This window comes from Dendropsophus ebraccatus, chromosome 11 (genome assembly GCF_027789765.1).
Source record: "Dendropsophus ebraccatus isolate aDenEbr1 chromosome 11, aDenEbr1.pat, whole genome shotgun sequence".
Lineage (NCBI taxonomy): Eukaryota > Metazoa > Chordata > Amphibia > Anura > Hylidae > Dendropsophus > Dendropsophus ebraccatus.
The window spans coordinates 59,392,807-59,408,979 of record NC_091464.1 but is presented as its reverse complement, the minus strand read 5'-3'; the positions used below and the strand labels follow the sequence as shown (position 1 = coordinate 59,408,979).

General features: G+C 42.2%; 1 protein-coding gene across 5 annotated transcripts in view; it reads right to left on the bottom strand.

Moving 5' to 3' along the window:
- DSCAM (DS cell adhesion molecule) overlaps positions 1 to 16,173 on the bottom strand; it is a 312,819-nt gene that overhangs the window by 168,877 nt on the left and 127,769 nt on the right. For all 5 annotated transcript variants that reach the window (XM_069945870.1, XM_069945869.1, XM_069945874.1 and 2 more), the window contains one exon: positions 14,618 to 14,893. In XM_069945870.1, the coding sequence (XP_069801971.1) occupies positions 14,618 to 14,893 (276 nt within the window). The remainder of the gene's footprint in view (positions 1 to 14,617; positions 14,894 to 16,173) is intronic.

The following is a 16,173-nucleotide window of genomic DNA, read 5'->3' as shown; positions in this document are numbered from 1 at the left end:
AAAAGAATTTGGAGAAGCTGGAGGCTTGGGCGAAAAAAGGGAAATTTAGTTTAATGTGGAAAAATGTAAGGTCATGCATTTAGGCTGTAGAAATAATAAGTACAGGTTTGTGATAAATAATAAAACACTGGGTAAAACTGCTTCTAAAAAGGACCTGGGGGTATTGGTGGACAGTAAACTCAACTTTATGATCAGTGCCAGGCAGCAGCTGCCAAGGCTAGTAGAATAATGGGACGCATCAAAAGAGGCTAAAGATGAACATAGTTTTGCCTCTTTATAAATCACTGGTCAGACCACACATGAAATACTGTGTACAGTTTTGGGCACCGATATATAAGAAGGACACAGCTAAACTGCAGCTGGGGGAAGAGTCATCCAACTAAGATCATTGAGGGAATGGGTGGGTTACAGTACCAAGACAGGTTATTATCAAGCTTGGGGTTATTTACGCTAGAAAAAAGATGTCTTAGGGGAGATGTGATCACAATGTACAAATATATGAATGACAGTACAGAGATCTTTGTAGTGATCTTTTTACTCCTAGGTCTGTAACCATGACGAGGGGGCATCCTCTGCGTCTAGAGGAAAGAAGGTTTCACCACCAGTACAGACGAGGATTCTTTACTGTAGAGCAGTGAGACTATGGAACTCTCTGCCACATGATGTTATCATGGCTGATTCATTAAATAAGTGAAACTAGGTGGAACTATACCTACTGGGGAAGACATATCTATTGAAGACAACTATACTAGAGGCAACTATACTTGCTGGGGAACAGCTTCACCTACTGAGGCAGTACCTATTTGGGGGCAGCTCTAGTTACTCAAGGGCAACTATACCTACTGGTCAGTAGCTCTGCCTACTGAGGGCAGCTCTACACTTACTGGGAATCAACTCTTAACTCACTAAGGCTAAGGGGCACTTATCTACTTACTGGGGACACCTACATACTAAGAATGGCTTTATTAGTATTTACATTTACACTTTACATGGGGAAAAAGTGAGGATGGTGCTGGAAAAATGCAGAACCTTAAATGTTTGTCCAAAAGACCCAGTGTAGAAAAGTTGTGGATGAAAGAAATCATTATGAAAATCTGGGCTGGATGGAAAAGAAAACAAAAGAAAAGAGGAAGACTCTGACCAGTGAAGACATCACTGGTGAGTCACTGGATGTAACTGCACTGTGTTTACCCCCATACTGTTGTAACTATATGGGGGTTATTCAATAACAATATGGTGGTATTCAATAATTAGGCAGAGGAAATATTTGGTTAGGTTGTGGTGACAGTATTATTTGTCCCTTCTATAGTATTATTATTGGCCTTGGTATAATGTTTCTGCACTGTGGTGTTGGGTAATTAACTACTGGGGGCAGTTTTTATTGCTTCAGCGTAGTGTTGGGTTACTACAGGTTTTGGTATGTTATCGGTAGAGAAGTAATGCATTTCTGCACCGCGCTTGAGATCTCCCCACAGTGGCTCAATGATATTGAAGTCAGGAGACTGAGATGGCCACTCCTGAACCTTCACTTTGTTCTGATATCCAAGGAATTGATAATGTCAGCAGTATTCAAACTCTGATAAACTAATAGAAAATCAGGGGCTCTGTAAAAACCAAACCCCACTCATTTAGGCCAACAAAAACTTCGACCACAGCTGCCAGGAAACTTGTTTAGGATGCAGAAAAAAAACACACAAATAACATTAGCTTAAATACAGAACATTGAAAAACAGCAGTGTGGCTGTTTCTAGATGCACAATAAGGAGGCACTTGAAGAAAAATGGGCTGCATAGTCGAGTCGCCAAAAGCCTGCCCAAATGCCAAAAAGTATTTTACCTACAATACCCCAAACAGCACAGAGACAAGCCTGAAAACTTCTGGAACAAGGTCATTTGGAGTGATGGGACCATAATCAAACTTTTTGTCTACAACCAAAAACTTTACATTTGGAGAGGTGTCAATAAGGCCTATGATAAAAGGAACACCATTCCTATTGTAAAGCACCGGGTCGGATTGCTAAAGTTTTTGGAATGTGTGAGCTACTGTACAAAGGCACAGGAAACTTGGTTAAAGTTGAAAGACAGACATTAAAGCATGACAATGATCCAAAACACAAGGTTAAGTCAACCTGTTATTGGCTACAGCAGAACAAAGTGAATGTACTAGAGTGGCCATCTTAGTCTCCTGATCTCAATATCACTGAGCCACTCTGCGAAGATCTCGAGGCTGCAGTTCATACAAGACAGCCCAAAAATTTACAGAAACTGGAGACTTTTGCCAAAAGCTTTACCATCTGTGAAAATAAAGACCCTCATCCACCACTACCACAAAAGACTTCAAACTGTCATTGATGCTACAGGGGGCAATACACGGTATTAGGAACTGGGGTATGTAAACTTTTGATCAGAGTAATTTGGTTGTTTTTGGTTGTAACATAGTAACATAGTAACATAGTAAATAAGGTTGAAAGAAGACAAGAGTCCATCAGGTTCAACCTAGGAGAATCCTACTGTGTTGATCTAGGAAGGCGAAAAACCCCTATGGGGCAGAAGACAACCGCCCCACCACATGGAGAAACTCCCCCCCTCCCCCCCCCTCCCCCCCCCCCCCCCCGACTGCAATGGCAACCAGAACAATACCCGGATCAACGTATCACCAGAAATCTAATGCCCATAACTTGTTATATTATATTGTTCAAGAAAAGTATCAAGTCCTCCCTTGAACTTATTTAATGAATCAGCCATGACAACATCATGTGGCAGAGAGTTCCACAGTCTTACCACTCGCACAGTAAAGAACCCGCGTCGATGCTGATGATGAAATCTTCTTTCCTCTAGACGTAGAGGATGCCCCCTTGTCATTGTTACAGACCTAGGAGTAAAAAGACCACTACAAAGATCTCTGTACTGTCCATTCATATATTTGTACATTGTGATCAGATCGCCCCTAAGACGTCTTTTTTCTAGCGTAAATAACCCCAAGCTTGATAACCTGTCTTGGTACTGTAACCCACCCATTCCCTTAATGACCTTTGTTGCCCTCCTCTGCACCCGCTCCAGTTCACCTATGTCCTTCTTATATACCGGTGCCCAAAACTGTACACAGTATTCCATATGTGGTCTGACCAGTGATTTATAAAGAGGCAAAACTATGTTCTCATCTTTAGCATCTATACCTCTTTTGATGCACCCCATTATTTTATTAGCCTTGGCAGCTGCTGCCTGGCACTGATCACTAAAGTTGAGTTTACTGTCCACCAATACCCCCAGGTCCTTTTCGGAAGTACTTTTACCCAGTGTTTTATTATTTAGCACATAACTGTACTTATTATTTCTATGGCCCAAATGCATAACCTTACATTTATCCACATTAAACTTCATTTGCCATTTCTCCGCCCAAGCATCTAGCTTCTCCAAATCCCTCTGTAATATGATATTATCCTCCTCTGTACTGATTACTTTACCCAGTTTAGTATCATCTGCAAAAATGGAGATTCTACTCTGTAGCCCCTCTACAAGATCATTAATAAAAATATTAAAAAGAAGTGGACCCAACACTGACCCCTGTGGTACCCCACTAGTAACTAAAACCCAATCTGAATATTTTCCATCAATGACCACCCTCTGTTTTCTATCACACAACCAGTTACTTACCCATTTGCATACGTTTTCCCCGAGTCCCAGCATCCTCATTTTGTAGACCAACCTTTCATGCGGCACAGTATCAAATGCCTTTGAAAAGTCCAGATACACAACATCCACAGCCTCCCCCAGGTCCAGTCTATAACTTACCTCTTCATAGAAGCCGATCAGATTAGTCTGACAGGACCGATCCCTCATAAATCCATGCTGGTGCTGCGTCATAAGATTATTTTCATTAAGATACTCTAGTATAGCATCTCTTACAATCCCCTCAAATACTTTACCTACTATAGATGTTAGACTTACGGGCCTGTAGTTTCCAGGATCACTCCTTGACCCCTTCTTGAATATCGGTACCACATTAGCTATGCGCCAGTCCTGTGGAACAATCCCTGTCGTAATAGAATCTTTAAATATTAGGAATAACGGTCTGTCCAACACAGTATTTAATTCTTGCAAAACTCTAGGATGGATACCTTCTGGGCCCGGTGACTTATGGATTTTAATGTTTTTAAGGCGTTTCCCCACTTCTTGTTGTGTTAGGCAGGTGAGATTTATGGGAGGATTAACATTATCCCTAGTCATGTCGTCTGTTATGGGATTCTCCTCTGTGAATACCGTAGAGAAGAATGTATTTAGTAGATTGGCCTTTTCCTCTTCCCCCTCCACCATTACACCCAGATTATTTTTGAGGGGACCAACATTTTCGGTTTTAAGTCTTTTGTTATTTATATAAGTGAAGAACATTTTGGGATTTGTTTTACTTTCTGTGGCTATCCTTCTTTCTGTTGCTATTTTTGCTTCTTTTATTTGCGTTTTACACATTCTATTCTTCAGTCTATAGTTGCTCAATGCTTCCCCACTACCTTCTTGTTTTAGTTGTCTGAATGCTTGTTTCTTATCATTTATTGCACCCCTTACAGCTGAAGTTAACCACATTGGATTTCTCTTATTTCTACTACGTTTATTCCCATATGGTATGTGTAGTTCACACGATTTACCCAGGATGCTCTTAAATATGTCCCATTTCTCTTGTGTACTTTTATTTCTGAAGGCATTGTCCCAGTCTATGTTCCCAAGGTCCTCTCTTAGTTTTTGGAAATTAGCCTTCCTGAAATTTAATGTTTTTGTAGCCCCTCTACTAATAATTTTATTGAAGGATAATTGAAAACTTACTATGTTATGGTCACTATTACCTAGGTGACCCCCCACCTCTATTTTTGATATTCTGTCGGGCCTATTGGTTAAGATCAGGTCCAGAAGGGCCCCCCCTCTTGTTGGTTCCTCTACTAGTTGGGAAAGGTAATTATCTTTTACTATTTCCAAAAACACGCTTCCCTTCCTGGAGCTGCAGGTTTCTGCTTTCCAGTTTATATTTGGGTAGTTAAATTCCCCCATAATAATGACTTCCCCCTGCTTCGCTGCCGCATCTATTTGTCTTATAAGAAGATTTTCTGATTTTTCCACTATACTTGGAGGTTTATAACTCACTCCTATAAGAATTTTATTATTCTTCGTCCCTCCCCTTATTTCTACCCAAAGAGACTCCACATTATCATCACATATATCCTCCCGCAGAATAGGCTTAAGGCATGATTTAACATATAGACAGACCCCTCCCCCTTTCTTATTTTTACGGTCATTTCTGAATAGACTATAACCCAGGATATTAACAGCCCAGTCATAACTCTCATCCAGCCATGTCTCGCTTATCCCCACTATATCATATTTCTCTTCAACCATTATGAGTTCTAATTCCTCAGCTTTATTAGTGAGGCTTCGAGCATTAGTATACATACATTTAATATATTTGTCCATATTCCCTTTCCTCTTGTCACTAGTGACTGTTCTAACCCCTCCCGCCGCTCCACCCCCAGTTCCATAATCTAGGCCCAGCTCTCCATCTACTCTGTCTTTACTCACTATATTGTTGTTGCCCTCCCCCCCGGGCCCTAGTTTAAACACTCCTCCAACCTCTTAGCCATCTTCTCCCCCAGCACGGCTGCACCCTCCCCATTGAGATGCAGCCCGTCCCTACCGTACAGCCTGTAACCGACCGAGAAGTCGGCCCAGTTCTCCATGAACCCAAACCCCTCTATCCTACACCAGCTCTTGAGCCACTTATTTACCTCCCTAATCTCCCGCTGTCTCTCAGGTGTGGCTCGTGGTACAGGTAATATTTCAGAGAATATCACCTTGGAGGTCCTAGTTTTTAGCTTCCTGCCTAAGTCCCTGAAATCGTTTTTAAGGACCCGCCACCTACCTCTAACTTTATCATTGGTGCCAATGTGCACCATGACTGCTGGGTCATCGCCAGCCCCTCCCAGTAATCTGTCAGCCCGATCCGCGATGTGACGAACTCGAGCGCCAGGAAGGCAACACACTGTTCGACGATCCCGGTCTTTGTGACAGATTGCCCTGTCTGTCCCCCTAATAATTGAGTCCCCCACTACCAGTACCTGCCTGGCCTGCCCTGAACTCCTGTTTCCCACCTTACTGGAGCAGACACCCCCCTGGCTTTCAGAGGCAGTGTCCTGCTGCAGCAATGCCACCCCTGAATCAACATCCCCCTCATCCGCCAATTTGGCAAACTTGTTGGGGTGTGCCAGATCAGGACTGGCCTCCCTCACACTCTTCCCTCTACCCCTTTTTCTAACTGTGACCCAACTAGCTGCCTCTTCCTCCTGTACCTCCATGCTATCACACTCTCCCCCATCTACCCCTTGGAGTGCTTGCTCAGTGAGCACCAGACCCCTTTCCAGTTTGCTAATGCATCTCAATCGTTGCAGCCGCTCATTTAGATCCAGGATCTGGGCTTCCAAACCAGCAACATGCACACATCTCCCACAATGGTATGCACCCTCGATCGGTTGATCAAGGATTGCATACATCGCACAAGATGTACATTGGGCCGCATTGTCAAACATGGCGCTCATTTAAATGGGGATATTATGTATAAAGAAAGAAAAAACAAACAAGCAACAAAAGCAAACAATGTGTTCAAAAGTAAATAAACAATTTGTTTTCCTCTAAAACTCCTCAAATCTAAAGTCCCAGAATATTAAAGTCCCACACTTGAGACAAAAACACACTTTAGATCAAAAACTCGCACGCTCCAAAACTCGCTCACAATACAATATAAAAGCACTTAGCTTGCAGAGTTTGTTGCTTCCTGTGTCATTATGATTTAAAAACAGAAATCACAGTATTTTGACAATAAATGGCTTCACCCAACCACTAACCAGGATCGGAAAAATAGTTCTTGTGTTATCATTTATATTCTCTGCTAAAAGAACAAGAAAGCAAAAATTCTGCCAGAGTATATAAACTTTTGAGCGCAACTGTATATAGGGTGAATGCTCCACACAGGGGCCTTCTCTACATTGGGGTGTGCTACACAGAGGGGCCTCACAGATTCTTTTTAATGATCTGTTCACACTTACTGAATACATTGCAGATTTGATGCAGCCAGTTTAATCATTTTAAATACATAAAATACGCAACATCAAATCCAGAGCAGATTAGGTATATGCAAATGTACCCTAGTGATTTGCCACAATTTCTGGGCCATGGCTGTGGCTTTGCCCCCCAGGCTAAAATTTGCCAGCCAGCCCCTGCAACATTGCCACCCATTACAGCAATAACCATGGTGCCCATCATGACAGTGCCAGGCCCAGTGCCCCTGTTGACAGTCTACACAGGTCTGACTTTCCGGACTCTGACCATATACTCCATATTGTGTGAACAAGCTCTATTAACACAAACCATAATTGTAGAGTTTTCTGGAGAAGTCATTTGCAGCTAATGAGTCAGGCAGCCATATTAATCCTAGATGGATAGCTGTCCCCTGCAGATGAGATCAGGGGAAAGACATGCGGCTGATCAGTGATTACAGAGACAATAACAGCCTCAGCTGGTGCCTCTGTCTATGGGTTATTATCTTTAATTGTCAAGTGCCCTGCAAAAGGGAATTCCAGAAAAAAAACACAGTGACATCCCCATAGATAGCAATAACCACGAATAAACACAAGCAACAGGAATAGTGCAGCCGCCGCCTTCTACAGAACAGTCACCTGATTTTTCTCACATAAATGCTGTGCACTGCAGATTGGGGCCCCCAGGGAGTAAATCTACATTATAGTGGGGCCACAGGTGTCATCTAAGGAGGAGCTAATAGACAGAATAGAGAGATGTGTAATTTATATCGTAGAAACACTTCACCTGTTAAGAGACAGAATCTTTAAAAGGAAATCCAGATAATCACATTGTGTAATTTTTAAATAATTATTTTTCATTTTATTACAGTGAATAAGTATTTGATCACCATCCAAGCAGCAAGAATTCTGTCTCTAAGGGTACAAACACACACGGCTTTTACGCTGCGTATTTACTGCTGCGATACGCAGCAGATACGCAGCAGATACGCAGCAGATTAGATCTAAATAACTGAACACAAAATCAAATCTGCTGCGTATCTGCTGCGTATCTGCTGTGTGTGTTTGTACCCTAAGGGTATAAACCCACACACCGTATATGCACCGTATTTACTGCTGCGACACGCAGCAAATACGCAACAAATACGCAGCAGATTAGATCTAAATAACTGAACACAGCATCAAATCTAAACCATCAAATCTGCTGCGTATTTGTTGCGTATCTGCTGCGTATACGGTGTGTGGGTTTGTAACCTTAGAGACCTTTTTTTTTAAGAAGCTACTCCTACTTTGCATCAGTTACCTGTATTATTTGCAGCTGTTTAAACTTATTACCTGTATAAACACACCTGTCCGCACACTCAATCACTCACACTCTAAACTATCCATCATGGAAAAGACCAAAGAGCTGTCTAAGGACACCAGGGAAAAAATTGTAGACCTGCACAAGGTTGTGATGGGCTACAGAACAACAAGCAAGCCGCCATGCAAGATCTTGCTTTGCCTAAGAATGATTCTGAAAAAGGTCAGGAATCAGCTCAGAACTACATGGGAGGAGTTGGTCGATGGCCCTAAGAGAGCTGGGACCAAAGTCTCAAATATTATAATAATACAAATAGCTAGAATAGAATGACTCTGGGAGTGAGTTGAAACTTAGCTATTTGTATTTGCACCTGTTTGATGGAATAAATCACTTTTTACCATATGTTGGAGTGCTACGGACTGTTGCTGTCTCTATCTATCTATCTATCTATCTATCTATCTATCTATCCTATCTTGAAAAAAAAAATACAGAGAATGATCAATGAAACGATCATCGGCTGATCGTTTCTTTAGGTCCAGACCTAAAATCATGGACATCGGGTGCGCATTGCTACGTGTAATAGCGAGGCGCGGGCGATGGCTGATGACTGTAGTATGAAATAATAAAGTATTAATTCACCCTATCACGTTCCCTGGTGTCCTCGGGCCTTCCCACAACCAGCTGATCGGCTGAGTGTCCACGGCCTCTGAAGACACCGCAGAACGTGGTAAGGTAAAATAATACTTATATACTTATTATTTTAAACTAGAGGCAAGGGCTGCACAGACATTGCTAACAATATAGATACACAGCCCTTGCTGCCCGATAGTTGGGCTGTGTAATAGCTCAGTAAAGAAGCACCGATCTAGCAGATCAGCGCTTGTTTACAGTTTATGATTGGGACGTCTGATAGGACCTTAAGAATTATATTATTGGGGAATTGTCCTCTATCCATAAGAATTATCCAGACACATTGGAGGGATAACTGTTATTATGCTATTATATTGCAGAATGTTTACTTGTCCTTGGAGAGATCTCATCCTGAGAGATGGTTGTATGATGTAACCTTGTTGCTTTGGGAATAACACACTGTTGTAAAATAGAACAGTAACTGGAATTACACAATTGTGCATTTGTGACTGAGACATCCTGTAATATTCTCAAGTTCTGAAAGGTCTGCTGGCTGCTATTGGAGACTGTCAGCAAGCATGTTATCAGATCCAACTGAAGACAGTGATTCCTATGTAGTATAAAAGACACAGAAATTAAAGGGATGTTTCTATTTAAACTAGTTATACTTGTAGAACTCAACAAATTAAATATTGTTGCAAATACATTCACATACCAAACTTGCCTCATTCTCGTGATATCCTGCTTTTTCATCCAATTGTTAACAGTTTATTGTTTTGTTTACACCACCCTACTCTAAAAGCAGTGGTGTGGCTATTATACACACACACACACATATATATACACATACACATACCTCCCAACTGTCCCGGATCTGGAGGGACAGTCCCGATTTTGGGGTCATGTCCCTCCGTCCCGGTACAGCCCCCATGTGTCCCGCCGCCCCCCGCACCTCACTTACACTGGCAGAGCAGGAGACATCGGCTCCCTGCTCTGCAAAGACTCTTGTGGCCGAAGGCGTCATTCTGCCTCCGGCCACAAGAGGCCGCTCTCTCCCCCATAGCTCCTGCCAGGGCCGGATTATCACAGCTCTGTGGTGCGCCCCCTATACAGTATCAATACCTGGCAGTGAGAGCTGGTGCCGGAGGAGGAGGCTGCCGGGGTCCAGGAAGGGGGCAGAGCACATGACCTGCATCACCAGGGAGAGAAGAGCAGTGGTGAGTGCTCTGGGGAGGGGGTGTCTGGGGGTTCTGTCAGGTGTCCCTCAGCTGTACATGGTGCTTATCCCCCCTCCTTCCCCTGCACTCAGTGCCCCCTGTGCTTGTCCCCCTGAACCTGCTGCTCTCTCTCCCTCTCTCTCTCTATCCCACCTATCTATCTCCTATCTATCTATCTATCTATCTATCTATCTCCTATCTATCTCCTATCTATCTCCTATCTATCTATCTATCTCCTTTCTATCTATCTATCTCCTATCTATCTATCTCCTATCTATCTATCTCCTATCTATCTATCTATCTATCTATCTATCTATCTCCTATCTATCTATCTATCTATCTATCTAGGAGATAGATAGATAGATAGATAGATAGATAGATAGATAGATAGATAGATAGATAGATAGGAGATAGATAGATGATAGATCGATAGATGGGTGATAGGTACTGTAGATAGATAGATAGATAAGAGAAAGATAGATAGATAGATAATAGATAGGAGATAGGAGATAGATAGATAGATACTGTAGATAGATAGATAGGTAGATAGATAGATAGATAGATAGATAGATAGATAGATAGATAGATAGGTGATAGGTACTGTAGATAGATAGATAGATAGATAGATAGGGTATAGATAGATAGATAGGAGATAGATAGATAGATAGATGATAGGTACTGTAGATAGATAGATAGATAGATAGATAGATAGATAGGGTATAGATAGATAGATAGATAGATAGGAGATAGATAGATAGGAGATAGATAGCAGTAGTGGATTATAATAGGGGCGTTTCGGGCGTCAGCCCGGGGCCCATGACCACCCAAAAAGACTTATACTTTCAATGTTGTACTGTCTCCTGGCTACACTTCCGCCATCATTTGCAAAAATCACAGTTTTTTTTATGGCAATTTTGCACAAATCAGGACATCATGACATTATCTGTCCTGTACTATGAACACCAGGCTAATGCTGCCATAGTTACAGTGGGGTGGGGGGGGGGGCCAGGCTTGGTGAACAGCCCGGGGCCTATGGTAAAGTTTATCCGCCCCTGATAGATAGATAGATAGATAGATAACAAATGTCAGCAGCACAAGCCATGATGTTGGTGCCAGCAAATTAAATCTTGACCAGAGATAGATGTCTATACCATACGGATACTTCACGGCACTCCAACTTCTATGTTGCAAAAGAAGTGTTTATTCCATCAACGTGCAAAGCAATAACAAATAGTGCAGCACAGCAAACAGTCACAAACGTGACGTTTCGGCGAGTCAATCACCATCACCAATCACCATTTTTGAAAATGGCGATCGACTCACCAAAACATTGCGTTTATTACTGATTTAGGGGCGTGTCTTGGGGATTAGGGGTGTGTCTTTCGGTGGGGTTAGGGGCGTGTCCATGTCCCTCTTTCCTCTCAGCCAAAGTTGGGAGGTATGCATACATACAATATATCTGTACACATCTACATTATCCCTATATATACAGCAGCCAGATCACTGCTTTTGGAGCAGAGCTGTAGTTGCTAACCTAGGCAACAAGCTGTCAACAATGGGGTCAAAGTGCAGCATATCAAGAAGAGAAGGAGAAAAATCTGAATGATTGTATTTGCAAAACCATTTCATTTGATTTGAGTCCTAATAACTATGTCAGATGAGATGACAATACCCCTTTAAGAGTCCATTCACACATACTGTAGAGTGTATGACAGCACTGGGGGAGCGTGGAAGATTAGCAACTTTAATAGAAATCAGTATTGCAGTTGATTTCACAGCAAAACATGCAGCTTCAGATCCACTGCAATATGGTATGTGTGAATGGACCCAAAGAGACCAAGCTCTGTGCAGGCTATCACCTGACAAGGCATGCTATAAGACGGCTGTAAAAAGTGAGAATACAGGATGTAACTCAGGATCAGTAAACGATCGATTGGGCGAATTATCGCTCCGTGTAAACGCAGCATAACTTGTATCAGTTTCTCACAGTGGGATATAGTCAGAGTAAATTCTGTGTCTTCCCCACTAGGTGTCACTACTGTGTTTTTGTGTGCCTTATGTTAAGCACAGCTGAAGGAATGTACTGGGTTAACTGTTCTTGTCACATGTTATTCTTATGTCCAACCACAGGTGCAGGCTAGTTTTCCCTCCCTTTTCTATCCTATCTCTTTCTTTCTTTCTTCCTTTTGCACACACAACCCCACCAATCACTGGGAGACTTAGTTTGCTACAATAAAAGAAGGTTAGTTCCTGGTGAAACACAGACACACTTCCTGCTGCAGTGAAGTTAGGGCCTGGCTTAGGCAAAGACCCTTGTCAGGGACCAAGAGACTTAACTTTATTTCTTATGCAAGGTCAGCTAGCAATCAGTGCTAGACGCTTTAGGAGGAGAGGACATCCTCTGTGGATCACCTTGTCCATGCCAGGGATACATTCTACAAGATACAGAGCAGTAAATCTGAGTATTATACTGACCTCAGCAGGGCAAAGCTGCACTTGCCTACGTATCTTGCTGTAATGCATGGCTCTTCTGACAGGTTTCGGGAAGTCTGCTCAACCCAGCCTATGGTCCTGGGACCTAGTATTACTCTTAAAGGGGAACTCCGGGTAGAGGTAAAAAAAAAAAAATGAAACTTCTGCAGAAGCATATGACAATACTTACCTATCTATCCCAGTTTTGAAACTACCAAAAATCCATTTGTTTTGGGGGGTTTTGTTCTGTTTTGTGTTTCTGTATTTCCTGGTTGAGCAGATGTACTCAATACTACAGGTTCCAGAATGCAATGCTTTCCCTCAGCTGTTCCATCACAGTCCTCCACCCTGCCTATTCCCCGCCCAAAGCTGTTGCAGAACATCTAGGCTGTGTTCACACATTGCAGTTTCATTGTGTTACTGAATTATTTGCAGTACTTTATCATTTCATTGTGGTCCCACCCGCACAGCACGCTGTATTCTCTACCTGTAATGCTGATATTGGAATAAAGCAAAGAACTTTTTAAATTTTTTTTTTCATCTTCACGCACATATTATGATCAAGCATCTTTTATCTTTGAAGTTGGTTCCCACAGAAAGGACTTTATCCAATATTATCTTACATGGGATATACTGTTTATGCCTTGTTTTTTGTGCAGGTGGGATTGGCAGTGCCGTCTCTTATCCTCTCTGCTGTTTAGCATTATCTAATTGTGTTACTGCATCATTTTTGTGCAGATGCTGCAGGTACTGCAATTACACTCCAACATGTGTGAACATAGCCCTAATTTCTCTGTAGACTTTTGCACAATCAGCGAAGCTGAAACACCTGCTTCTGGCCAGTCTGAGATGGTGAATCACGCCCTGCCCCCTCTCTGCATCATCAGCCTGTGCTCAGCAAACACACACAATGTGAGACAGAGGCATGGAAGATTTGTTTCATAAAGTGGGAGAGCAGTGGGAGCAGAAGACAATGTGCATCCACACAGAGGCCATTTTTTTCACTTCCTGGATTTCTATCAACTACCAGTGTGGCAGAACCGTACAGATATGGTAATACATTGTAGAGACACATACAGTATATAACTTTTATTGTACTTTTAATAGAAAACAAGTTTTTCTTATCCGGAGTTCCCCTTTAAAGGACGGGTATCCCAAAACTGTAGGGCATTAGGCAGTCAAGTACATGAGTGCAAGTTTCTTCTTATTCTTCTCTTCACTACACTATCCCAGCAGAGTACAAAGCTACACTGGAAAGGGCCCTCAAGACGCTTCTCTACTCTCACTTCTGTTGTTTCAGCTTCTACCTCTCACCTGCACCTGCAGTTACGAAAACCTTATTTTGTATTGCACTAAAAAGTACCTCAGTAAATAGACGTTATTCTGGTTAAGCTACTGGACTCTGTCAATCATTTTGCATCTACACACCAGGTTGCACATGGGTTATCCAAACCTATGGAAGCAGTGCCTGTCTGACTGGGGGTGGGTACCAATGCCACTCCAGGCTACCCTGACAAGTGCCCAAGTGTCTCTACACCCACCTTAGGCAAAAAAAAAAACGGATGAAAAAAACGGATTGCACAAACGCAGTGTGAACCTAGCCTAACAGCCACAACACTGCCAGAGCTACCCGCGGGCAACCCAGACTGCTTTGCCGCACACAGTGACTACACAGTTCAGCAAAGTCATCTGGTTAAACTTGCACTATAAGTATGATGGGTAATCTACTGTGACTCTATAGCCAAAAGGTCCACTCCTTGGCAAGACTTGACATCAGCCATTTTCATGCAGCATTTACATACTATTAGTTCAAAAGCAGAATAGGAGAGACGGTTGTATATGATCCCATAAGAGTCAGAGGCAGGGCCTGACCACTTAGTATTTCATTTATCCAACATATATCATAGAATAATAACACACCTTCCAGAACAACCATGGCATAATCCTGGGCTGACATCCGGTCCTTGCGTACAAAGCACTGGTAAGCACCATTGTCACTTTTCGCCACTGCATCCATGATGAGTGTTTCACGATTGAGACCTGTGATTCTAACGTTATTCCCAGGAGTGATGATGTCACCATTCCTATACCAGGTGATCTCAGGATCATCTGTCCCCAAAATACTACACGATAACGTCACTTGGCTTCCAACACTTGTCTTCACTTTCCGAGGGCTGATTGTCGCCTTAAGGGGTTCTGCATAAATAAAAATAAAAATATAAATGACATAATTGTGTGATCAAAAAGGTTATACAAGAGGTTTTATTTTTATACAAGAATATAACTACTATAATACTGCTCCTATATACAAGAATATAACTACTATAATACTGCCCCCCTATATACAAGAATATAACTACTATAATACTGCCCCCTATATACAAGAATATAACTACTATAATACTGCTCCTATATACAAGAATATAACTACTATAATACTGCTGCTATATACAAGAATATAACTGCTATAATACTACTCCTATATACAAGAATATAACTACTATAATACTGCTCCTATATACAAGAATATATTTACTATAATACTGCCTCCTATGTACAAGAATATAACTACTATAATACTGCTCCTATATACAAGAATATAACTACTATAATTCCATGGCCCCCCTTCCCTGCATGGGCACGCTTTGCGGGGTTGGCAGTCACTGGCCGACACGGTGAGGAGTTAGCGCACGGACCCGTGTGAACCAGGGGACCTGCACGTGGTACACGGGGCTATTATGGTTTGATCAAATTATATACAGACACCCTGGTGTTGAATTTTAAAATAGGCCTAGCGGCATTAGTATCAGCCATAGATGGGATGTGCAGCCATTCCTTTCTCTCCATGTCGTGTCATAACTACTATAATACTGCTCCTATATACAAGAATATAACTACTATAATCCTGCTCCTATATACAAGAATATAACTACTATAATCCTGCTCCTATATACAGCAATATAACTACTATAATACTGCTCCCTATATACAAGAATATAACTACTATAATACTGCCCCCTATATACAAGAATATAACTACTATAATACTGCTCCCTATATACAAGAATATAACTACTATAATACTGCCTCCTATATACAAGAATATAACTACTATAATACTGCTCCCTATATACAAGAATATAACTATTATAATGCGTGTAGGTAGATAAAAAGTCCAGCACTCACCGGTATCAGAGGTATAACAGCTTGTGTCTTTATTCCATCTTGCGATGTTAGCAGGGAGGGAGAGGGTGCGCGGCGTGACTCAGATGGCGACGGCCGTCGCCATCTGAGTCACGCCGCGCACCCTCTCCCTCCCTGCTAACATCGCAAGATGGAATAAAGACACAAGCTGTTATACCTCTGATACCGGTGAGTGCTGGACTTTTTATCTACCTACACGCATTGTTTGAACTGCTTCGCTCCTGCCCGTGCACCACCCGCATAGCTGTTTATTCCTTGGAGATAGCCCCCTC